The 27247-nt window shown below is 43.5% G+C and overlaps 1 protein-coding gene across 1 annotated transcript in view; it reads left to right on the plus strand.

The window, feature by feature from the left end:
• Positions 1 to 27247, plus strand: part of LOC140191644 (regulator of G-protein signaling 22-like) — a 151057-nt gene that overhangs the window by 46857 nt on the left and 76953 nt on the right. The window contains exons 8-11 of the mRNA XM_072249277.1: positions 3107 to 3839; positions 17752 to 17913; positions 20893 to 21049; positions 24896 to 25023. Of these exons, the coding sequence (XP_072105378.1) occupies positions 3107 to 3839; positions 17752 to 17913; positions 20893 to 21049; positions 24896 to 25023 (1180 nt within the window). The remainder of the gene's footprint in view (positions 1 to 3106; positions 3840 to 17751; positions 17914 to 20892; positions 21050 to 24895; positions 25024 to 27247) is intronic.

Below are 27247 nucleotides of genomic sequence, written 5' to 3' on the forward strand. Positions count from 1 at the left end.
TGTAAAGTCTTGTGCTAACCGTTAGGCTGCCACGCCACCCCTATGATGGTGTTACCGTGATCGACTTTCGGCATCGACCTTTGGTTTCCACCCAGGACTCACCGGTGACGGCGAATGAGGATCCTGGATGAGGACCGGATCTCCAGGCCTTGTTCTCCAAACTCTCTAATAATGGAATCCTGAATCAGTCTCGCAATCCATGTACCTAGGACTCACTGGCCCTTGTTCCTCACTGGTCCATTAACATCTGAACACGTTCCCATCCCTGACCTTTAAACTCCCTCCACATCCCTGTTCCTAAACCCTAACTCACCTCCTTGTCCCCAGAATCACCCCCATGAACCTTAAAAAAAAAGGGAAAGAAAGTTGACCATCTGTGCGGTGACCTTGACAGAGACTGCAGCTTGGCGCCATCTTGGGGGAAAAAATTATCATAGAAAATGGTCAATGTAGACCATTCGAACTACTGAACCCATCCCAGTTCCATCATCCGAAACTTCTATTTTTTCAAACCCTACAAATTGCTGCTCTTCAAGTATACATCCACGTGCTTTTTAATAAGACAAGGGTTTTTCCTCTACTGCGCTGTTGGATAGTAAGTCTTAGACTCCAAACCATTCCCTGGGGAGAAACCTATCTTCTCCTGTCGCTGACAGATGTGTACTTGTGGTTGCACAGTGTAATCTGCTTCTGAAGTATGTTTCCTTTGTAGATAATGGAACCAAATTTCGGAAGTAGAGTAAATTAGATGGTGCCTGAGCTGCAGTCTCCATCAAGGTCGTGATTCAGTCTTTTTTTTAGGGAGTTTTTAGTTTTATTAGAGATAGTTTTGGGGACAGAGTTAGGTGTCTGGTTAAAGTTAAGGGACAGGGTTGCGGGGGGGAATTAGGGGACTTGCCAGAGTCTGCCTCCAAGCCTCATTTGAAGGTCAATAACATGGATGTGGTTGGATGTCGGGCTGTCAGACTTGTGAGGATAAGGGCTGATGGCAAGTCCAGAACTCAAAGCATGAAGTGCAGGTTCTCATTCACCATCATAGGCGAGTTTGAGTCGGTCCTAAAGATGGAAGCCTGAAGGTCAATTGGAAATCCATATCTAAGCTCAAAGGTCAACCGGAAGTCCAGAAGTCAAGGACTGATGGCTGGAGCCCTGAGTCTGATGGAGAAGCTAAAAGCCCAATTTCTGTAAATCCACAAGTCTGCTAAAAGCCAAAGACAGCCTGTCCTGGGTTATGTGTGAGTGAGTGGGAGGGAGAAAGGAATGGGGCTTGATTGCTGTTCTTGCTTTGTTGCTTGGCATGTTCTGTTTTGATGTGGTCTGCACTGTTCTTCTGGGCATGGTTAGAATGCCATGTTGGTACCGGAATGTGTGGCAACACTTGCGGGCTGCCCCCATCATGTTCTTGGGTGTGTTGGCTGTTAATGTAAGCAACACATTTCACTGTATGTTTCAATGTACATGTGTAAATAAATATGAATCTGGGCACTCACTGATATGTGTGTATTTTGTGCAAGAGACCAGCGGCCTGTTCTGTTACCTCATCCTGTGTTTTGCATTCAAAAACACTTTCACTGATATAGGTAACCCTTATGTTACAGTGTTTGTGTAACAGAAATTTGCCCTTTCTGAATTTACAAATCAGTACCAAGAAACTGAGATATAGTATAAAAATCCACTTTCATGGAAGTTATGTGTCAATTTTTATTTTATTTTCAACTTGCATTGAAGGACATATGTTCAGATGATGTAGCTTCAAGTTATAGAAAATCAAGATATGGACTTTTTATGGGGAACACAAATCCCTCCCTGCAGGGGTTGCCTGCACTGCTTTTGATAAGCTGTTCTGACATTTTGCTCATCCTTTGCCCTTTTAATAGAAACTTGAAATGACTCGAGAAGCGGTTTATATCTTAAGGGCATTGAAGATTGAGGATCTGTTTGACAGAAGTGTTCAAAATCTCAATGGAGTAAATAAGGAGAGGTAATTTCCATTGACAGAAGAGTTGGTTATCACAGAACTCAGGCTTAACTTAATTGATGTCAGGAGAAGAACATTTTAAAATATACAATGATTTGGAATCCATTGCCTAACACGCAGTGAAAGCAGATTCAATAATGTGTTTCAACAGGGAAATGGGTGAATACCTGTAAAAGCTGATGGGACCTGCTGGGTAAAAGCAATGCAATTTGGCTAATGATCCTCCATTAATCTCAGTACACAATGATATTTAGACTCAGTGGCCACATTATAGGTAGAGGAGGTACCTAATCATGTGGCCATTGAGTGTATGTTCATGATCTTCTGCTGTTGTAGCCTATCCACTTTAAGGTCTGACATGTTGTGCGTTCAGAGATGCTCTTCTGCACATCACTGTTGTAATGCATGTTTATCTGAGTTACTATCACCTTCCTGTCAGCTTGAACCGGTCTGCCCAATTTTCCTCTGACTTGTCTTATTAATATTAAGGCATTTTCAGCCACAGAACTGACACACACTGGACTTTTTTTTTGCTTTTTGCGCCATTCTTTGCAAACTCTAGACACTGCTGTGTAGGAAAATCTTAGGACATAAGCAGTTTCTGAAATACTCAAACCACCCTGTCTGGCACCAACAATCATTCCATGGTCAAAATCACTTAGAGCATATTCCTTCCCCGTTCTGGTGTTTGATCTGAACAACAGCTGAACCTCTTGACCATGTCTGCATGCTTTTATGCATTGAGTTGCTGCCACATGATTGGCTGATTAGATATTTGCATTACTGAGCAGGTGTACAGATGTAATGAGCAGGCCGAATAAAATGGCAAATTTCTCAATTGTTACGTATGCGCGGAGCAAGAATGACAAGGGAGTAGTATGATTAAACATTTTTTCTGAGTCATTTAGTAATGGTACATGCTAGGCAGCGTACAGTGCAGGAGCAACAAACTAGAGGTGCCAAGGCGAAAAACATGCGCTTGAAAGCCCACGCCTAAAAGAAGAGCGCTCTGTGCATAGAAGGCCCATTCAGTTTACCACATGATCAGCCATATGCACACTCATCACATTCTCGCGATCAATCTGATACGATTCATTAATGATTCCCTGATTTATTGAATTACTTTAGATATTTCGATTTTGGATGAAGTTATGCACAGCCTGCAAGGACAGAAAATTCTGGATAAATCTGGAAAAACAAAGGTCAAATTGGAACAAGAAAGCTGCACCAGCAGCTTCACTAAACCCAGAATTGTGGATGACACACTATTTGAATTCATTCCTGAATATGCTTTGGATATATCAGAGATAGTTTCCTTTGAACATAAGTCAGAGAGTGAAATTAAACCAATGCAAGACATAATAGCAAAGAACAAAGAAAAAGTTGATGCCCGTTTCAATATAACAGATCATAAAGAACAGGTCAGGACTGGTGAAACAACAACCAAAGAAAATCTCAGTGCTGCTGATGAAACAACCCAGGGTACTGAGACCAACCTATCCCCTGTGATCCATGAGGCAAAGCAACATTCGGATGGGAATACACAAATAGCTCCGATGCCTAATGTTTCTCAAACTGAGCAAATGAACGTGGAACAGTCGCCTGCATTGAGTAATTTTAAGTCTCATGGTTTGACTGAAGGTACAGGGGCTGAAAGTACAGAGTCTGATTCTTCGAGCGAAGAAAATGATATCCAAAGTTTCTGTTATGTGACCCCTCATCACAATTATAATTTCAAGAGCAGAAGAGACATTGAAAAATTCAAAAGCTTTCTCCAGGGAACAGCTGGAGAGAAGTACTGGTGGCTCTGGATGGACATTGAACGACTAAATATTACCAAGGATGGTAAAAGAAAGCAAAGGTTTGTCCATGATTCATTTCACTAATGAGATCGTTTTGTTTTTTTTGCTTGAAAGTGGAGACAAACATTATTCCTGTTTACTTGTTTACTTTGGAAAACTCTGAATAACATTGCATATGATTTAATTCTGAATGGACCATGAACACTTTTTGCTCTCCTTTTACACAGTTTAGATATTGTTTTTAGATGCTCAGTGGCTACTTTATTTGGTTGAGTGTACCTAATGAAGTGGACACAGGAATGCAACCCAGTGTGGGCTTCTGTTGACGTGTTGTGCTTTCAGAGATGCTCTTCAGCACATCTGTTGCTGCCAGCTTCCTGTCAGCTTGAACCAGCCTGGCCATTCTCCTCTGACCTCTCTGATTAACATGTTGTTTTTGCCCCCAGTTCTGTCACTCACTGGACATTTTTTGTTTCTCACGCCATTCTCTGTAAACTCTAGAGACTGTTGTGTGTGAAAATCCCAGGAGATCAGCAGTTCACCACCCCGTCTGACACCAAGTCATTCCACGGTCACTTAGATCCCATTTTCCCCCCATTCTGATGTTTGATCTGAACAACAACTGAACCTTTTGCCCATGTCTGCATGCTTTTATCCATTGAGTTGCTGTTGTGTGATTGGCTGATTAGATATTTGCATTAATTAGCTGGTGTATCTAATGCGTGTACATTGCATGTGATGTAATTCTGGATGGACCATAAGACCATCAGACCATAAAACCATAAGACAAAGGAGCAGAAGTAGGCCATTCGGCCCATCGAGTCTGCTCCGCCATTTTATTGTGAGCTGATCCATTTTCTAATTTTTAGTCCCACTCCCCCGCCTTCTCACCATAACCTTTGATGCCCTGGCTACTCAGATACCTATCAATCTCTGCCTTAAATACACCCAATGACTTGGCCTCCACTGCTGCCCGTGGCAACAAATTCCATAGATTCACCACCCTCTGACTAAAAAAATTTCTTTGCATTTCTGTTCTGAATGGGCGCCCTTCAATCCTTAAGTCATGCCCTCTCGTACTAGACTCCCCCATCATGGGAAACAACTTTGCCACATCCACTCTGTCCATGCCTTTTTACATTCGAAATGTTTCTATGAGGTCTCCCCTCATCCTTCTAAACTCCAAGGAGTACAGTCCAAGAGCAGACAAACATTCCTCATAAGTTAACCCTCTCATTCCCGGAATCATTCTAGTGAATCTTCTCTGTACCCTCTCCAATGTCAGCACATCCTTTCTTAAATAAGGAGACCAAAACTGCCCACAGTACTCCAAGTGAGGTCTCACCAGTGCCTTATAGAGTCTCAACATCACATCCCTGCTCCTATACTCCATTCCTCTAGAAATGAATGCCAACATTGCATTCGCCTTCTTCACCACTGACTCAACCTGGAGGTTAACTTTAAGGGTATCCTGTACGAGGACTCCCAAGTCCCGTTGCATCTCAGAACTTTGAATTCTTTCCCCATTTAAATAATAGTCTGCCCATTTATTTTTTCTGCCGAAGTGCATAACCATACACTTTCCAACATTGTACTTCATTTGCCACTTCTCTGCCCATTATTCCAATCTATCCAAGTCTCTCTGCAGACTCTCCATTTCCTCAGCACTACCGGCCCCTCCACCTATCTTCGTATCGTCAGCAAACTTAGCCACAAAGCCATCTATTCCATAATCCAAATCGTTGATGTACAATGTAAAAAGAAGCAGCCCCAACACTGATCCCTGTGGAACACCACTGGTAACCGGCAGCAAACCAGAATAGGATCCCTTTATTCCCACTCTCTGTTTCCTGCTAATCAGTCAATGCTCTATCCACGTATGTAACTTTCTCGTAATTCCATGGGCTCTTATCTTGTTAAGCACCCTCATGTGTGGCATCTTGTCAAAGGCCTTCTGAAAATCCAAATATACAACATCCCTTGTCTAGCCTACTGGTAATTTCCTCAAAAAATTGTAATAGGTTTGTCAGGCAGGATTTTCCTTTAAGGAATCCATGCTGAGTTCTGCCTATCTTGTCATATGCCTCCAAGTACTCCGTAACTTCATCCTTGATAATCAACTCCAACAACTTCCCAACCACCGACGTCAAGCTAACAGGTCTATAATTTCCTTTTTGCTTCCTTGCCCCCTTCTTAAATAGCGGAGTGACATTTGTAATCTTCCAGTCTTCCGGAACCATGCCAGAATCTATCGACTTTTGAAAGATCATCGCTAATGCCTCCGCAATCTCCACAGCTACTTCCTTCAGAACACGAGGGTGCATTCCATCTGGTCCAGGAGATTTATCTACCTTTAGCCTATTCAGCTTCCTGAGTACTTTCTCTGTTGTAATTGTGACTGCACACACTTCTCTTCCCTGCCACCCTTGAGTGTCTGGTATACTGCTGATGTCTTCTTCAGTGAAGACTGATGCAAAATACTCGTTCAGTTCCTCTGCCATCTCCTTATTTCCCATTACAATTTCCCCAGCATCATTTTCTATCGGTCCTGTATCTACTCTCACCTGTCATTTACTCTTTATATACTTGAAAAAGCTTTTAGTATCCTCTTTGATATTATTTGCTAGCTTCCTTTCATAGTTAATCTTTTCTCTCTTAATGACCTTCTTGGTTTCCTTTTGTAAGGTTTTAAAACCCCTACCTCACTTTTTGCTCTCTTTTTATTTTTTATATATTTTATAGTCATATATTTCTTTTGATTCTCTGACTCTTTAAGAAGGCAAAGCAGCAAAGGGCCACATACAGCCTCTCTATTCTGAGCCATCACTCATTATTGCTATAGCCTCTTTCTGATCTGTTTAAAGATTAAGATTCAGGATTGTTTATTGTCACTCTTCAGTAAAGGAGAACAAAATGATTCTTACTCCAGATCTGATCCAGAAGAAAATAAAACAAAATAAATATAAATATAAAAGCAACAACACAATGTACAAGTAACTGTTTTATATATGTAATTTGTAGTATCCTTTTTTACAGTTTTGCACTGTATTGCTGGTGCAAGACAACAAATTTCACGACACACTGTATGTCAGTGATTATAGCTCTGATTCTTCAACTCTAAATATTATGTCTTGTAAATGTTGTGTGAGGCATTAACTTTGACTAGATTAGCAGGTGCTTTAGGTTTTAATTATCAGCTTGAATCAACTTTGTTGAATCTCTGATCCAATTCTATTCTGTATTGCTGCAATTCAACTAGAACTAGTCTCATTTTAATAGTAATAAAAGCCATTTGGATTGATATAGAGATTTCAACCACAACTCACTAACCCTCACCCGTAGGTCTTTGGGAGGAAACTGGAGCACCTGGAATAAACCCATGCAGTCATGAGGAGAATGTACAAACTCCTTGCAGTCAGCGGCGAGAATCGAATCCCAATCTTGCAGGAGGCTTGCTTTAAAGCATTAAGTTAACTACAATGGTAATCTGCTGCCCTATTTTTTAAAAAAATTAAAACAATCTTATAAATATTGCTTAACTTAAAAAAATACATTATTATAAAGAATTAAAGCAGTTAAACAAAATTCAAATGATAAAACAAAATATAACTTATTCCCATTGCCCTATGACCTGCATCCAAATCAATGGGCTAGATTGTAGAACATAGAACACTACAGCACAGTGTAGGTTCTTCACCCCACAATGTTGTACTGACCTCTTAACCTCCTTTAAAATCAAACCAATCCTTCCCTGCTATATAGTTCTCCATTTTTCTATCATCCACGTACCTAAGAATTTCTTAAATGCTCCTAATATATCTTCCTCTACCACTACCCCTAGCAGGACCTTCTACGCACCCATTACTCTCTGTGTAAAAAAAAAACTAACATCACCCCAATACTTTCCTCCAGTTATCTTAAAATTCTGCCCCCTCAGTAATCTACATCAGGTTAAATTTTGTACTGAATCCCAGAATAAGTTCTGGGGAATCTCGGCAAATTCCTGCTCATGGAGTTGGAAAGATCTCTCAAACACGAGGAAATCTGCAGGTGTTGGAATTTCAAGCAACACACATAAAGCACTGCCTGGCCTGCTGCGTTCACCAGCAATTTTTATGGAAAGATCTCTGCTGTGCTTTAACCAGCAGGCTCTGAAATTCCAAAACATCCTGGTCCTATATTCATACATTGTCTCATGAAGGTTCCAAATGAACTCCATTGCTCCCAGCTTCCAGGACTTTGCCATTAATGTTCTGCTCTGTTTGTTTATTGACCTAGTGGCAGGTTGCCTTGTGAGAAGTGTTAGTGGGCAGTTTCTTTCTTTGTGTAACTCTGGCACAGGGCCTGGCCCTGTGACTCAGAAGGGCAGGGAAAGGTAGAGGACGGCAGCAGTGATAGGGGACTCTATCGTTAGGGGGCCAGACAGGCGATTCTGTGGACGCAGGAGAGAAGCACGGATGGTAGTTTGCCTCCCAGGTGCCAGGGTCCGGGATGTTTCTGATTACGTCCATGATATCCTGAAGTGGGAAGGAGAACAGCCAGAGGTTGTGGTACATATTGGTACCAACGACATAGGTAGGAAAAGGGAGGAGGTCCTGAAAGCAGACTCCAGGGAGTTAGGAAGGAAGTTGAGCAGCAGGGCCACGCGACAGTGAGTATAGGAATAGTATGAGGTGGAGGATAAATGTGTGGTTGAGGGTTTGAAGCAGGGGGTAGGGATTCAGATTTTTGGAACATTGGGACCTCTTTTGGGGCAGGAGTGGCCTGTACAAAAAGGATGGGATGCACTTGAATCCCAGGGGTGACCAATATCCTGGTGGAGAGGTTTGCTAAGACTGTTGGGGAGAGTTTAAACTAGGATTGCTGAGGGGTGGGAACCAACCTGAAGAGACGGAGGAAGAGGCGGTTGGCTCACAAATAGAGAAAACTTGGAGACAGTGTGACAGGGAGGATAGGCAGGTGATAGAGAAGGGACACGCTCAGACCGATGGTTTGAGATGTGTCTATTTTAATGCGAGTATTATGAACAAAGCGGATGAGCATAGAGCATGGATCAGCACTTGGAGCTATGATGTTGTGGCCATTACAGAGACTTGGATGCCTCAGGGGCAGGAATGGTTACTTTGAGAGCCAGGCTTTAGATGTTTCAGAAAGGACAGGGAGGGAGGCAAAAGAGGTGGGGGCGTGGTACTGTTGATCAGAGATAGTGTCACGGCTGCAGAAAAGGAGGAAGACATGGAGGGATTGTCTACGGAGTCTTTGTGGGTGGAAGTTAAAGCAGGGAGGGGTCAATAACTCAACTGGGTATTTTTTATAGACCACCCAATAGTAACAGGGACAGGAGGAGCAGATAGGGAGACAGATTCTGGAAAGGTGTAATAATAACAGGGTTGTCTTGGTGGGAGATTTTAATTTCCCAAATATCGATTGGCATGTCCCTAGAACGAGGGGGTGGAGTTTGTTAGGTGTGTTCAAGAAGGTTTCTTGACACAATATGTAGATAAGCCTACAAGAGGAGAGGCTGTACTTGATCTGGTATTGGGAAATGAACCTGGTCAGGGGTCAGATCTCTCAGTGGGAGAGCATTTCGGAGATGGTGATCACAGTTCTATCTCCTTTATCATAGCATTGGAGAGGGATTGGAACAGACAAGTAAGGAAAGCATTTAATTGGAGTAAGGGAAAATATGAGGCTATCGGGCAGGAGCTTGGAAGCATAAATTGGGAAAAGATGTTCTCAGGGAAATGTACGGAAGAAATGTGTCGGGATATTTGCGTGGAGTTCTACATTGGTACGTTCCAATGAGACAGGGAAAGGATGGTAGAGTACAGGAACGGCGGTGTACAAAGGCTGTTGTAAATCTAGTCAAGAAGAAAAGAAGAGCTTGTGAAAGGTTCAAAATTCTAGGTAATGATGGAGATCTAGAAGATTATACGGTTAGCAGGAAGGAGTTTAAGAAAGAAATAAGGAGAGCCAGAAGGGGCCATGAGAAGGCCTTGGCAGACAGGATTAAGGAAAATCCCAAGGCATTCTACAAGTATGTGAAGATAAGAGAATAAGACGTGAGAGAATAGGACCAATCAAGTGTGACAGTGGAAAAGTGTGTATGAAACCAAAGGAGATAGCAGAGGTACTTAATGAATATTTTGCTCCAGTATTCACTACGGAAAAGGATCTTGGTGATTGTAGTGATGACTTGCAGCGGACTGAAAAGATTAAGCATGTAGATATTAAGGAAGAAGATGTGCAGGAAAGCATCAAGTTGGATAAGTCACCGGGACAGGACGAGGTGTACCCCAGTCTACTCTGGGAGGCGAGGGAGGAGATTGTTGAGCCTCTGGCGATGATCTTTGCATCATCAATGGGGATGGGAGAAGTTCCGGAGGATTGGAGGGTTGTGGATGTTGTTCCCTTATTCAAGAAAGGGAGAAGAGATAGCCCAGGAAATTATAGGCCAGTGAGTCTTACTTCAGTGGTCGGTAAGTTGATGGAGAAGATCCTGAGAGGCAGGATTTATGAACCTTTGGAGAGGCATATTATGATTAATAGCATGGCTTTGCCAAAGGCAGGTCGTGCCTTATGAGCCTGATTGAATTTTTTGAGGATGTCACTAAACATATTGATGAAGGTAGAGCAGTAGGTGTAGTGTTTATGGATTTCAGCAAGGCATTTGACAAGGTACCCCATGCAAGGCTTATTGAGAAAGTAAGGAGGCATGGGATCCAAGGGGACATTGCTTTGTGAATCCAGAACTGGCTTGCCCACATAAGGCAAAGAGTGGTTGTAGACGGGTCATATTCTGCATGGAGGTTGGTCACCGGTGGTATGCCTCAGGGATCTGTTCTGGGACCCCTACTCTCTGTGATTTTTATAAATGACCTGGATGAAGAGGTGGATGGATGAGTTAGTAGATTTGCTGATAACACAAAGGTTGGGGGTGTTGTGGATAGTGTGAAGGACTGTCAGAGGTTACAGCGGGACATTGATAGGATGCAAAACTGGGCTGAGATGTGGCAGGTGGAGTTCAATCCAGGTAGATGTGAGGTGGTTCATTTTGGTAGATCAAATATGATGGCAGAATATAGTATTAATGGTAAGACTCTTGACAGTGTGGAGGATCAGAGGGATCTTGGGGTCTGAGTCCATAGGACACTCAAAGCTGCTGCGCAGGTTGACTCTGTGGTTAAGAAAGCGTACAGTGCATTGGCCTTCATCAATCATGGGATTGAATTTAGGAGCCGAGAGGTAATGTTGCAGCTGTATAGGACCCTGGTCAGACCCCACTTGGAGCACTGTGCTCAGTTCTGGTCACCTCACTACAGGAAGGATGTGGAAACCATAGAAACGGTGCAGGAGAGATTTACAAGGATGTTACCTGGATTGGGAAGCATGCCATAGGAGAATAGGTTGAGTGAACTCGGCCTTTTTTCCTTGGAGCGACGAAGGATGAAAAGTGACCTGATAGAGGTGTATAAAATGAGATTAGATTATGAGAACACTCAGTCCTCTTTTATTGTCATTTAGAAATGCATACATGCATTAAGAAATGATACAATGTTTCTCCAGAGTGATATCACAGAAAACAGGACAGACCAAAGATTATCACTGACAGAACCACATAATTATAACATATAGTTACAGCAGTGTGAAGCAATACCATAATTTGATAAAGAACAGACCATGGGCATGGTAAAAAAAAGTCTCAGAGTCTCGAGTTGATCGACTCCCATATCCCAAGTCCCCGATAGCAGGCGGCAAAAGGGAGAAACTCCCTGCCATAAACCTCCAGGCACCGTCAACTTGCCGATACCTTGGAAGCAGCTGACCCCAGCCAACACTGAGTCCATCCGTCCGAAAACTTCGAGCTTCTGAGCAGCCTCTCCGATACAGCCTCCCGAGCGCCATCCTCTGCTGAGCACCTTCGACCTCCCCCCAGCTGCTGAAACACGCAAAGCCGAGGATTTCAGGGCCTTCAGCTCCGGAGATTCCGGTTACCACACAGTAGCAGCGGCAGCAAAGCGGGCATTTCAGAAGTTTTCCAGATGTTCCTCCGTGCTCTCACGTCTGTCTCCATCAAATCAGAATTGTGCACAGTCCCCTGCTTGACAGATAACAGATATTCATCACCGAAGTGGCCGCACGCGCTGTCGTCACGCCGCCATCTTCTCCCCCCCCCCCGGGAGAATTGATGATGAGGGGCATGGATTGTGTGGATAGTGAGAGGCTTTTTCCGAGGGCTGAAATGAGTGGACACAGTTTTAAGGTGCTTGGAAGTAAGTACAGAGGAGATGTCAGGGGTAAGTTTTTTTACGCAGACAGTGGTGAGTGCATGAAATGGGCTGCCAGCAACGGTGGTGGAGGCGGATACGATAGCGTCTTTTAAGAGACTTTTGGACAGGTATTTGGAGCTCAGAAAATAGAGGGCTATGGGTAACCCTAGGTAATTCCTCAGGTAAGGAGATGTTCGGCACAGCTTTGTGGGCCATAGGGCCTGTATTGTGTTGTAGGTTTTCCATGTTTCTATAATATACTTTTGACAGGCCGATAGTGTCAAATGAAGTATCATCTTATTGGATTTACAGCAATGCAAATCTCCAAAAGTCATCATCTGCTCTTCCCTTCTCTTATCCTCATTGATCCATCACCTCCTTTTGATGGCCCTCTTCCTTCCCTTTCTCCCATGGTTCACTCTCCTCTCCTATCAGTTTCCTTCTTCTCAAGTCCTTTACCTCTTACACCTATCACCTCCCAGCTGCTACCTTCCCCTTCACCTGCTCTCACCTATCACCTCCCAGCTTGAACTCCTTCGCCTCCCCTCACCTTCTTATTCTGGCTTCTTCCCCCTTCCTTTCCAGTCCTGATGAAGGGTCTCGGTCCAAAACGTTGACTGTTTATTCCTCGCCACAGATGCTATTTGACCTTCTGAGTTCCTCCAGTATTCTGAAGTCATCAGTTGCTAAGAAATTGATTGTTCTGATTCGAACCAACACACACAAAATGCTGGAGGAACTCAGCAAGTCAGGCAGCATCTATGCAGGGAAATTAACAATTGATATTTCAGGTCAAGACCCTTCATCAGGACTGGAAAGAGAGAGAGCAGAAGCCAGAATGAAAGAATTGGGAGAAGGGGGAGGAATGCGAGCTGGTAGGTGATTGGTAAACCCAGGTGAGGAGAGGAAGGTAGGTAGATGGGAGGGGGGAACGTGGGAATGATGTGGGAAGCTGGCAGATGGTAGGCAGAAGAGGAAAAGAGCAGAACAGGATGGGAATCTGATGGGAGCGGAGAGTGGACCATTTAATGAATGGAAGGTGGAGAACCAGAGGAAAGGTGTGGATGAAGAGCAGATCGGGAAGGCAAGGGAGGGGAAAGAGTAAAGGGGCCAGAGGGATAGGGGAAACAAACAGTTTTTGGGGTGCAGAGGAAAATGCTTACCAGAGCTTAGAGAAATCAGAGTTGTTGTCATCAGTTTAGAGACTGCCAAGACAGAATGGGCTGCTGGCGGCGGTGGTGGTGGCAGAAACGATAGGGTCTTTGAAGAGACTCCTGGATGGGTACATGGAGCTTAGAAAAATAGAGGGCTACGGGTAAAGCCTAGGTAGTTCTAAGGTAGGGACATGTTCGGCACAGCTTTGTGGGCCGAAGGGCTGTATGTTTTCTATGTTTCTTTGTTTCTAATATGAAGTGTTGTTCCTCCACTTGGCAGTAGAGGAGGTCATGGACAGATACATCAGTGTGGTAATGGGAAGTGGAATTAAGGACCAAGGATTAACATTATTTGCCATATACATTCACATATATTTTGAATTGGAGGGGTATATTGCTGTGACATGCAATAATTATAAAGAATAAAGAATTATATGAAAATAAAGTTGGAAGTACAGATATGGAAAAATGTGCATAAGTACATAAATACCAGCATGTATTTACAACGTAAACAGCATTATAAAAAGCTTCAAGACCATGGTCTCAACACCTCCTTGTGCAACTGGATCCTCGATTTCCTCAGTTGCAGACCCTAGTCAGATCAGATTGGCAACAGCATCTCCTCCACAACCTCCATCAACACAGATCCACCACAAGGCTGTGTGCTTAGCCCCCTGCTCTGCTCATTTTACACTTATGACTGTGTGGCTAAGCTCCAATGCCATATTGAAGATTGCTGACGATACCACTGTCGTTGGCCAAATCAAAGTTGGTGATGAATCAGCATAGAGGAGGGAGATCAAAAATCTGGTGGAGTGGTTCCACAGCAACAACCTCTTGCTCAATGTCAACAAGACCAAGGACGAGGAAACTGGAGGTCGATGATCCAGTCCTCATCAGGTGATCAGAAGTGGAGAGGGTCAGTGACTTTACCTTGGCGTTATCATTTCAGAGGATTTGTCTTGGGTCTAGCGCATAAGTGCCAACACGAAGAAAGCACGGCAGCACTTCTACTTCCTTAGAAGTTTGCAAAGATTCAGCATCTCATCTAAAGCTTTGACACTTCTATAGATGTGCGGAGAGTATACTGACTGGTTGCATCACAGCCTGAAATGGAAACACTAACGCCATTGAATGGAAAAACCTACAAAAAGTAGTGGATACAGCCCATTTCATCATGGGTAAAGCCACCCACACCACTGAGTACATCTACTTGGAGTGATGTCACAGGAAAGCAGCATCCATTCATCAAGACCCCCACCGTCCAGGTCATGCTCTCTTCTTGCTGCTGCCATCAGAAGTAGGGTACAGGAGCCTCAGGACCCATACCACCAGGTTACACTTCAACCACCAGGCTCTTGAACTTCACTTGGCCTGTCACTGAAGTGTTCGCACACTGCCTTCTATGCTCGTTTTGGATGTCAAACGTGGAGGAACCATCACGGACTCCCACAGCCCCAGAGGATCCTGTGATTTCGGTCTGCGAGCAGCCTTCGGGAGGGCGAGCCCATGAAAAGCAGCCGGCCCAGATGGGCTACGTGGCCAGGTATTAAAAACCTGTGCCGTTCAAATGTCTGCTGTGTTCACTGAGATCTTTAACCTCTCACTTTGGCAGTCTGAGGAACCCACCTACTTCAAGAAGGCTTCAATTATACCAGCCCCAATAAAAAACATGGTGATCTGCCTCAGTGACTATCATCAGTAGCACTTACATCCACGGTGACAAAGTGTTTCGAGAGGTTGATGATGAAACATCAATTCCTTCCCAAGAAGTGACTTGGATCGACTCCAATTTGCTCACCAGAGAAATAGATCCTCAGCAGATGCCAACTCACTGGCTCGTCACTCCACCCTGAAGCATCTGGACAGCAAAGATGCATACATCAGGATGCTTTTTATCAATTACAGCTCAGCGTTTAATACCATCATCCCCTTAAAACTAATCAATAAGTTCCTAGATCTTGGCCTCATTCCTTCCTTGTGCAATTGGATCATTGATTGCCTCACTTGCAGATTCCAGTCAGTTCAGATTGGCAACATCTCCTCCAGGATCTCCCTCTCCACGGGTGTACCACAAGGCTGTGTGCCTAGCCCCCTGCTCTACTTGCTTTGCACTTATGGTTGTGAGGCTAAGCACAGCTTCATTGCCATATTCAAGTTTGTCGATGACACCACCTGTCATAGGCTGAATCAAAGGTGGTGATGAATCAACATATAGGAGGGAGGTTGAAAATCCGGCTGAGTGGTGTCACAACAGCAACCTCTTACTCAGTGTCAGCAAGACCAAAGAGCTGATTATTGACTTCAGGAGAAGGAAACCAGTGGTCGATGAGCCAGTCCTCATTGGAGGATCAGAGATGGAGAGGGTCAGCAATATTAAATTCCTTGGTGTTTTAATTTCAGAGGACCTGTCTTGGGCCCAGGCACGCAAGTGCAATTACAAAGGACACACAGGAGGACCTCTACTTTATTAGGAGTTTGTGAAGATTTAGCATGACATTGAAAACTTGGACAGACTTCCATAGGTGTGTACTGGAGAGTGCGTAGACTGGCTGCATCACAACCTGTTATGACAACACCAATGCCCTTGAATGGAGAATCCTACAAAAAGTAGTGGATATGGCCCAGTCCATCACAGGTAACTCCACCCCATCACTGAGCACATCTTTATGAAATACTGTCACAGGAAAGCAGCATCCATCAGTAGGGATCCTCACCAACCAGGACGTGCTCTCTTCTCACTGCTGCCATCAGGAAGGATGTACAGGAGCTTTATGACTCACACCACCAGGCTCAGGAACAGTTACTACTCAGCCAAAGGTGATAACTTCTCTCAACTTTACTTGCCCCATCATTGAAATGTTACCACAACCAATGGACTCTCTTTCAAGGACTCTTTGTCTCAGGTTCTTGATATTTATTGCTTATTTATTTATTATTATTATTTTCCTTTTTATATTTGCACAGTTCATCGTCTTTCGCACACCGGTTAAACACCGTGTTGGTGCAATCGTTCATTATGGTTATTTTTCTATGGATTTATTGGGTATGCCCACAAGAAAATGACTTTCAGTGTTGTAGTGGTGACATATATGTACTTCGATAATAAATTTACTTTCAATGTTGATTTAAGCTGTTTACAGTGCAGTTACTGAGGTAATAGATAGAGGGGAGTAGAATGGTTGATCAGATTAACTGCCTGGGGGAAGAAACTTTTAAGATAGAGTAAAGTTTTTGTTTTAAAAGCCCCATAGCACTTTTCAGAAGGAAGCTTTTTAAAAGGTTGTTTGCAAGGTGGGTGATTTTTCCTGCCCATTTCCTTGTCCTGGACACATACAAGTCCTGCAGTGATGGTAGACAGTTGTTCTCACAGTTCATTGTAGGTTTTATACATTATGAGAGGATGCTGCTCCGAACCAGACAGTAATGGCTTAATTTTAAATTGCTGTCTATGATGGCAGTGCAGAATTGCACTAATATGTTCTGGGGAAGATAGAATTTTACCAGCTGCCGCAGGGAGTACATCTTCTGCCAAGCCTTTTGCAGTGCATTTGTCTGTGGAATCAGACCACCAGGGAATCCTGGTCGCCATGATGGATGGAACAAAGGTGCTCGAGCAGCTTCTAGCATTTGCATTTCCTCTTGTGTCTCTGTGATATTATTCTGGTAAGTATAACAATGAAAAACATTCAAAGTGGATTGAGTAGAATCCATTATTAATAACTCTGACACTGTGTTTATACGACCATATGATATAGGAGCAGAAGTAGGCCATTCGGCCCATTGAGTCTGCTCCGCCATTCAATCATGCCATTATCATCCCTTATTGCAAGTGATTTTTTAAAAAAAAGTTTTAGTTTTAACTGCTACTGCAATTGTAAATAAATGTGCTACCCAACAAATATCTAGAAATGTATTTATTTTTGTAATATATTTAGAGTTACAGGATGGTAACAGACCCTTCTGGTCTAACAAACCCAGGCTGCCCAGTTACACCCCTGTAACCAATTAACCTACTAACCTGTACGTCTTTGGAATGTGGGAGGAAACCAGAGCACTTGGAAGAAACCCATGCAGTCACCGGGAGGACGTATGAACTCGATACAGACAGCGGCAGGAATCGAACCCGAGTCGCTGGCGCTGTAAAGCGATTCCGCTAATCACTGCGCTACCGTGCCACCCTCTGCTCCGTTTTCCAGAATTAAAATAATGTTGGTAATTTCTCCTCTGCTGATATAAAGTTACATTATTTTGGGCATTCGGGGCATTCTGGGGTTCAGAGTTCAATTCCGGCACCCTCTCTAAGGAGTTTGTACATTCTCCTATGGGTGCTCTGGTTTCCTCCCACAGTCCAAAGACATATCGGTTAGTAGGTTATTTGGTCATTGTAAATTGTCCTGTGACTAGGCTGGAGTTAAATAGGTGGGGTGCTGGGCAGTGTAGCTCATTGGGCTGGAAGGGCCTGTATCTCTAAAATAAAATAAAAATAAATAATTTGCTTCCTACTGCAATAAGTTTTGAATGTGTCTTCCTTCTTTGGTTTAAAGCTATCTCAACAAGATACGGAGTCGCTACTTGTTCAGCGGTGGTGAATACTGTATGAGTGCTGAGATACGGGAAAGGCTGGCTCTGTCAATTATTTCACAGTGGACTGTAGATAATTTACGCAAAATTCAGGCAGATATAGTGGCACCCCTGCTTCTCTACTGGTGAGTACAGACACAATCCCACTGAATTTCTTGAATAAAATTTGTATTTAAACAGAATTATGTTCTAACGTTAGCACAGAGATTCGGAAACAATCTAGAAATCCAAAGTCCAAAGTCCAAAGTAAATTTTATTATCAAAGTACAGAAATGTCACCATATACAACACTCAGATTCATTTTCCTGTGGGAATACTCAGCAAATCTATAAAATAGTAACTATAACAGAATCAAGGAAAGATCAACCAGAGTGCAGAAGACAACAAACTCTGTAAGTACAAATATAAATAAATAGCAATAAATAATGAGAACATGAGATAATAAGATAGAGAGTCCTTAAAGTGAGATCACTGGTTGTGGGAACATCTCAATGGCTGGGTAAAAGAATGTAGTCATGCCGTTTTGTTCAAGAGCCTGATGGCTGAGTTGTAGTAACTGTTCCTGAACCTGGAGGCTCTTGTATCTTCTACCTGATGTCAGCAGTGAGTAAGGAGCATGGCCTGGGTGGTGGGGATCTCTGATGATGGATGCTGCTTTCATGTGGATGTGCTCAATGGTTGGGAAGGTTTTACCTGTGGTGTACTAGGCTGAATCCACTACTTTTCATAGGATTTTACATTCAACTCCGCAAAGTTCTGGAGGAACTCAGTAGGTCAAGCAGCATCTATAGAGGAGAATAAAGAGTGGACATTTCAGCTGAGATTCTTTGTCAGGACTGGAAATAAAGGGGAATTCATCAGAACTGGAAAGGAGGGGGGAAAGAATCCTTTTTCCCAGGCTGGGAAATACCTGTGGTCACATGTTAAAGGTGAGAAGGGGGAAGTTTAAAGGAGATTTATAAGAAAGTAGTAGTAGGTGCCTGGACCATGCTGGTGGTAGAAGCAGTTATGATAGCTGTATTTAAGAGGCACATAAACAGACACATGAATAGGTGGGGGGGAAACAGGAATATAGACCACATGCAGGCAGATGGGATTAGTTAGATTGGATCATGGTCATGGTGGGCCATATGGCGTGTTCTATGTTCTATGTTCGAAGAAGTACCACATGTACCTGGAGTGCAGAAAAGAATTTGGTTTGTTTTGGGATCTCGGCAGAACAAGCATAAATTCACTGGCAAAATTGTTCTGCAAATACAAATAAATGTTATAGTTACTTTAAGCCCATCACCCCCACTGAGGCATAGGCTGTCGACAGCAGCTCCCCAGAGTCTTCTGTTTTGGACCAGTCTTTCAAGTTGCCCCCAAGTGTAACCCATCATACATCTTCTAGGCAAAGACCCTTGCTCTGCCAGGGATGGGGTCTTTGGAGCTACAGTTGGTGTTTCTATAACTGTGGGTCTTCAACAGGATGGAGTTGCTAAAGCCATGCTCAACCCTCCTCCGTTCACAGCTAGGCCTGGGATCATTCATGGCGGCATTAAATACAGTACCATTCAGAGCCCCAAACAGTCCTTCCAGTTGAGGCAACACTTCACCTGTGAGTCTGTAGGGGTTATCTACTGTATCTGGTGCTCCCGGTATGGCCTCCTGTGCATCGGTGAGGCCCACGTAGATTGGAAGACCGCGTTGCTGACCGCCTATGCTCTATCCGCCACAAATAGCGGGATCTCCCAGTGCCACCCATTTTAATTTCACTTCCCATTTCCATTCTAACATGTCCATGGCTTCCTCTACTGTCGTGATGGGGCCACATCCAGGTTGACGGAGCAACACCTTATATTCTGTCTGGGTAGCCTCCAAACTGATGGCATGAGCATCAATTTCTCAAACTTCCGGTAATGTCCCCCGCCCCTCTCCTTCACCATTCCCCATTTCAGTTTTCCTCTCTCACCTTATCTCCTTACCTGACCATCACTTCCCTCTGGTGCTCCTCCCCCTTCCCTTTCTTCCATGGCCTCTGTCCTCTCCTATCAGATTCCCTTCTCCAGCCTTTTATCACTTTCACCAATCGACTGCCCAGCTCTTTACTTCACACCTCCCCCCCGCCCCCCCGGTTTCACTTATCACCTTGTGTTTCATCTTCCCCTCCCTCCACCTTCTAACCCTGACTCCTCATCTTCTTTTCTCCAGTCCTGCCGAAGGGTCTCGGCTCAAAACGTCGACTGTACACTTTTCCATAGATGCTGCCTGGCCTGCTGAGTTCCTCCAGCATTTGTGTGTGTTCCATGAACACTACCTCAACTTTTTTGCGCTACATATTTATTTTTTACATATATATTTCTTAATATATAGCTTTTTAATATAATGTAATGCTGCTAAATAACAAATTTCACAACATGCGCCAGTGATATCAAACCTGATTCTGAACTTAGCCTATTTCTTTGTTCTACTGTGAATGCCCACAAGAAAATGAATCTCAGGGAGTGAATATGGTGACATAAATACATGTACTTTGATAATAAATTTACTTTGAACTTTGAACTTTATTTATCAAGAACATCAAAGCAGACAGTGAAATACATTATTTGCATCAACAACCAACATACAGGACCAAACACAAAATTAATTACCACGGCATGAACACAGTTATCAGTTCCTCAAAATAAGCCCACCAGGAGTCAGGTTTCTAGGTCAGAATACCTAGGTCTCAATGCTCCAATTGTGAAATAGTGAAAGGACTAGAATTTCAACAATTTGGACAAGCAAGGCGGAAAGTGAAACTAAGCATCTAAAATAAATGAACACACACTAAATACTGGAGGAACTCAGCAGGTCAGGCAACACCTATGGAAAGGAGTAAACAGTCAGTGTTTTGGGCTGAGACCCTTCATCAGTTCTGCAGATTTCCAGCAGAATGGCTTGCATTTAAAATAAATGAACATTGACTTCAGTAATATTGAGGTGAAAATGCATTGTTGAGGTTAATGGAATATTGATCTCGTATTGCAGCTCCAACTGCAGAGAAGACTTGCAAAAACAATTCCTTTAATGCCTGCATGACCACTAGAATCCCCACGTATTTATTTTTGTTTCTGTTTCAGGGGTCCAAGGTATTGCATCAACCAAGGATTCCCAATAAGACAAGCTGGCATTGTACTGAAGGATTGGCAAGACCGCCAGCTCAGGCCTAAACCAGATGTAGGCCCATTTTCTGTCACACCTTTAGATCAGATAAAAATCATTTGCATTCCTAAGGAGGTTAGTGTCACTTTGTATTTGTAGAATTCAGTGATTTCTTGAAGTTAAGCTTCCAAAATTTGAATTATACATATGAGCGATGCAATTTCCCATGGACAACGACCTATTATTGCACCTTAAACTGTGTATATAAATCAATGTTGGCACATTGCCATTGCAGGCTGTAAAATGTATTTTTATCTCTTGTAATTCCTCTTTCCTGGAGTCTTTGGGCCTAAAATTTTGAGAGATATTTGGCACAATTGTGATTTAGTTTTAATATTACAAGAATCTGAGATGCTAGCTAAAAATGGAGAACTGCAGAGATTCTAAACTACATAACAAGATTAAGATTTATTTCATCGCTTGTACATCAAAACCGACAGTGAAATGCGTCATTTGCATTAACAACCAATGCACTCAAGGACGTGCTGGTTAAAAACCTAAAAATCTACCAAGTGTGAACTGTGACCTCCATGGAGACTGCAGTCCAGTGCCATCTGAACTGAACTAAGCTCCAGTCAAAATAGAACACAAACAAGCCTAACCACAATTGTGTGAGCATACATCATGATCAGGGCAAATGGTGTTATTCCCTTGTTAAGTTGCATGGTTCATTTATGATTATGATTATGAGGACACACAGTCCCCTTTTATTGTCATTTAGTAATGCATGCATTAGGAAAAGATAAAAATGTTTTTCCAGACTATCACGAAAACACATGACAAACCAACTTAAAAACTAACAAAAACCACATAATTATAACATATAGTTACAACAGTGCAAAGCAATACCGTAATTTGTTAAGAACAGACCATGGCACAGTGAAAGTCTCAGAGTCTCTCAAAGTCCCATCATCTCACGCAGACGGTGAACCTCCAGCACCGCCAACTTGCCGGTGCAGCATCCCGCAAGCATCCGACCACAGTCCGACCCAAGTCCGTCCGGAAACTCCGAGCCTCCGACCACTTCCCGACACTGATGCACTGAGCACCATCTCTGCTGAGCGTTCCAACACCGGCCCCAGCAACAGGAGATACGCAAAGCTGAAGATTTGGGGCCTACGTCTCCAGAGATCGCACAGTAGCAGCGGCAGCGAAGCGGGCAATTCAGAAGTTGCTCTATAGAAAAGAATAGATCTGCTGCATGGCCTATCAAGCTGGTTAAGATCATTGACTTGTTAACGTCAATTCATTCTCTTAAACATCACCATTAAGTCAAGCTATTAGAAAACTCTTCCTCAACGGGGTGACTGTGAAGAAATCCTTCAGGTTTTCTTTCAAAAAACTCATGAAAGGAAATCTTAGCGTTTCCATCTTTTACATTATGAGGGGTGCGCATCTCATGGGTATTTCTTGGTGGCACACCCATTTCAGATTGCTGTGTGAGATACAGCACAGAAAAGGCCCTTCCGGCCCTACGAGCCACACCACTCAGCAACCCCAGATTACCCTGAGTTAATCCCAGCCCAATCATGGGACAATTTACAATGACCAATTAACCCACCTACCGGTACGTCTTTGGACTGTGGGAGGAAACTGGAGCACCCGGAGGGAACCCACACGATCATGGGGACAGCATATAAGCTCCTCACAGGCGGTGCCAGGAATTGAATCTGGGTCGCTGGTACTGTAAAGCATTGTGCCAACCACTGCACTACCATGCCGCCCTATAGCCTTGAAGCATACCGTCCATCTCTGAGATCATCTACAATGCCCCCACGTGATTGTGATACTCATTCAACTACCTTTTTTTAGACTAAGACCCCATGGACCTTTGCACAAGGAGAACAGCATGGGCCCTGTCTCCACACTGTACTGAAGATTGAACAGAGAACTGGCATTTTTATACAGAATTGACCGTATGGTAACCTATGTATGTTGGATTGCTAACTTGCAAGATCAATCTCCATTCACCATCCAAGTGTTAGAAGTCAATAGAAACTACAAGAAGTTGTTTTAAAGTTAGTAAAGCAATTGTCCCTTAGCTGGTCTGTGCTTTGCACCCTTTCTTTACATTCTTACCTCATCTCTAAGAGGGAAAATGGCTCTGAGAATCTGTTATGCAAAGGGAAGCTATGCTTTTCAAAGGTCTTTCTTGCCTGGGCTATCTACACTCTATCTGCAGTCTATCCTCGCCTGGATATTATGTTAACCCTTGCCTTACCACAACTTCCACAGAAATGTACAATGAAATGCGTCATTTACATTAACAACCAGCACAACCCAAGGAAACAGCCCACAAGTCTTGCCACACATTTCAGCACCAACATAGTATGCCTACAATACTCGGCAGAACAACATAGAACTCAGCAGAACAGAACATACCAAGCAGCAAAGCAACAACAGCAAAACGAGCCCCGTTCCTCCATACGCACGCACGTATACGTAATGCCAGGACCGGCCGTTTTCTTTGGACTCCAGCTGCCAACGGATTTATAACTCATTGTTTTTTAATGATGCTTCCTCGTCCTTGGCAGTGCTTCTTTATCCCTTCTCCTTCAGGGCCTTGGTCTTCATTTCTAGGTCGCTGAGTGTTTGAACCTTTGGACCTTTGGTTAGGTTGCTAAACTTTTTCCAGCAAAGCACGTCAATCCCGAGTGATTGCTGTAGCCAACCATCATGGCCAAATGGGCACGACAAGATTTGGAGGCCTCTTCCAATCCCAACGTCTCAACTAGTGACAGTTGTTTCGTATCCCTGGGTCAGCTCAGGATATAGTAGTACATTATTGATGTTATTCTAAAGAAATAATCAAGCCCGGTTGGGATGTGGGGTTGTTTGGGGACAGCTGTAGGCAAGCTTTTTTTTATTGCCTTCAGGGGAACCTATCTACTTGTCCCTTGCAAATATCCCTTGGGTCATTGACAGGATGCAGAGTGGGGCTGACAAGTGGCTGATGGAGTTCAATCCAGAGAAATGTGAAGTGAGTCATTTTGTAAGGTTGAATTTGAAGGCAGGATGCAGGGTTAACGGTACGATTCTTGGCTTTGTGCAGGAACAAAAGGACCTTGGGATCCATACCTATAGAACACTCAAAGTTGCCCCACGTGTGATAGAGTTGTCAAGAAGGCGTTCGGTGTGTTGGCCTTTATGAACCCGAGATTGAATTCAAAAGCCGCAATGTTGCAGCTGTATAAAACCCTAGTTAGAAAGGATGCAGAATGTTTAAAGAGGGTGTAGAGGAAATTTACTGGGATGTTGGCTGGAACTTTGTATGTCTTATGAAGATAGGTTGAGAGAGCTAAGGGCTTTTCTCTCTGGAGCGAAGGAGGGTGAGAGGTGACTTGATAGAGGTGTACAAGAGGATAAGAAATATAGGTAGAGTGGACAGTCAGATACTTCTTCCCAGGGTGGAAGTAGCTAATATGAGGGACATAATTCTAAGGTGATTGGAGGGAAGTACAGGGGGGATGTCAGAGGTAAGTTTTTACACAGAGAGTGGTGAATACATGGAATGCCCTGCCAGGGGTGGTGGTTGAAGCTGATACATTGGTACTTTAAGGCACAAGTAATGTCAATTAATATATAAAAGAACCTGTGTGACACATTTCCACACTATTCTTGCCAATGTCTAAACACAAGACATTCTGCAGATGCTGGGAATTGTGAGCAACATACACAAAACGCTGGAGGAACTCAGCAGGTCAGGCAGCATCTAGGGAGAGGATTTTTTTGTGTCACTGTCAATGTATAATGTTGCTTTTATTATTAAAATGAGCACCGGGGGTAATGAAGAAATTCATGGAAGTTCAAGAAAATCTTTTGAAGACAACACATTTGGGAGAATTTAATGATGTCTGTTGTGCAGCAGGACTGTTTTCAGGCATGAATTATTTATCTATTAACATCTACTATCTTTAACAGAAATGCCCACCAAAGGATCACAAGCTTCATCGATTCCAGAGAAAAGCTCCTGTAAAAGGACAGTCGCCAAAGACGTGTGGCACTCAGAACACAGCCGACACCCCTCCCAGTCACCGGGAAGGAAAAGAGTGAGTTACTTTGTCATGTTCCAGTGGAGAACGCCTTGTCAGTAGCTTAAGCCCAGTGAGGCACTAGTCAAAATAGCGTTTTCGCCATAGGTGGTTTTCATTGATAGAAGCAATACCTAAAGGATAAAATCCAGGCCAAAAGCCGAATGGGAACAAGGTTTGCTAGAAGGTGACACACACAAAATGCTGGAGGAACTCTGCAGGCCAAGCAGCATCTTTAGAAAAGAGTACAGTCGACGTTTTGGGCTGCCTGGCCTGCTGTTCCTCCAGTATTTTTGTGTGTCGATTGGATTTCCAGCAGGTGCAGACTTTCTCTTGTTTGTGATTGGTTTGCTAGAAGGTGGAAAATTTTGTATGAGGCATATGTAACAAAAATATTTTAAAATTTGTTCTCTGCTTTTCTGATTCAGCAGGACGAGGTATTCGGAAAGAAAGGAGGCACTGTGCAATGCTGGAATTACAGATCTGACAAACTTTCACTCAGCTCTCTCTCCCTCACACACACACACACACTCCCTATCTATCTCCAACTCTTACCAGTAGCCCTAGTGGCAACCCAGCCCAACAGAAGATTCCCATTTACACAAAGAAATTACCCCTTTTTATCATACCCTTCAAAACCCCTTACACTAGTGCTTTCCCACGATAAGGTACCATTTGAATACCCACATCTGCACAATGACGTTTTACCTTCCCCGGACAAACATGCATTCATTGTTATCTACTCTCAATGCTGTAGACTTGTACTGCTTTAACTTTCTCAAAACAATCCCTCTTTCTTCACTTAACACCATTTCGTCTTAAAAACTTACATTTTATTTTAGCATATACCATGGAGGAATCAAATTTAACTCTTTCTTTTCAGCATGGAGATGTTTCTTGGTTGGATGTAACATTAAGGCACCCAGAGGAAGCCCGCACGGCCACAGGGCGAACGTACAAACTCCTTGCAGGCAGCAGTGGGAATCAAACCTGGCTCACTGGCACTGTAATAGTATTATGCTAAATACTACGCTGCTGCCCTGCTCCTTTGCTTGGTGATATGTTCAAATATACCAGAGGTCAATCTCCTCGAGGTGCAATTGTGTCCCAGTGGTTGGCAGATATGATGATTGACAAATCAGTTTTGACAGATTTTCTAAAGCAGTTGTTTGCCCTCCCAATCGAATTCATGAAGTGTAGTTCCAGATTCTATCCCTTCTAATGTACCTGTGTCAGCCTGCTCTGTTCACTGCATATAATACAGTATTATAGTAAATCGTCCTGCAGAGGGGGGTGGGTTGAAAGGGCAAAGAATTCGTGTTAGCCCCTCATCTTGGCCCCTGGACACAAATCTGTCCCAGGGAAGCTAAACTTTGAGGATCTAGTTAAGCAAGGCAGCAAAATGCCCTTCACTTCAGATCCCTTCCTAATGACTAACCTCCCATGCTTACTTAACATGGGCACTATCATCCCTAACTTGCTATCTGCAAGAGTAAGCTGAGATGGCAATAAAACATTCCAGAAATTTCATCACATCCTCTTCTTCGATACTTTTCCTCTCAATGTCAAGCAGTCTTTAAAGTGGAGCTTTGTTGTTCATGTGCGTGTTACCTCCTTCCCTGCTGGCCCACTGTAGTTTACATATCCTTATCGTCACCCCTTCAGTACCCGATAGCTAAAGCTATCAGCAGCAGCTGTCTGTGGGTGGGGGCGTCAGCAAGGTAATTTTGTTCCATGTTCGCAGGCAACAGCTCACATTCTGTGTCATGATACAAGACTATCAGAATAATCTGGCAAGTCTCTCGGTCTCCTTGATAGATCTACGGTAGGGTTTGGGGTAGTCTCTGTTCTGATAGCTGCAAGGACCTCACCCCAGTGGCACCCTCTCCTAGACCGTCTGTTCCATCGCTGGCCCAACCAGTGAAAGGGCCCAGCTCACTTGTGTTCACTCTCCATCAGGCTGGAGTGAACATAAGAAATAGGAGCAGGAGTAGGCCATCTGATTCAATAAGATCATGACTGATCTGATCATAGACTCATCTCCACCTACCTACCTTTTCCCCATAACCCTTAATTCCCTTACTATGCAAAAATCTATCCAGCCTTGTCTTAAATATACAAACGTATTTACTAAGGTAGCTTCCACTGCTTCACTGGGCAGAGAATTCCACAGATTCACCACCCTCTGGGAAAAGTAGTTCCTCCTCATCTCTGTCCTAAATCCATTCCCCCAAATTTTGTG

Source organism: Mobula birostris, chromosome 1, assembly GCF_030028105.1.
Source record: "Mobula birostris isolate sMobBir1 chromosome 1, sMobBir1.hap1, whole genome shotgun sequence".
In the NCBI taxonomy this organism is placed as follows: Eukaryota; Metazoa; Chordata; class Chondrichthyes; order Myliobatiformes; family Myliobatidae; genus Mobula; species Mobula birostris.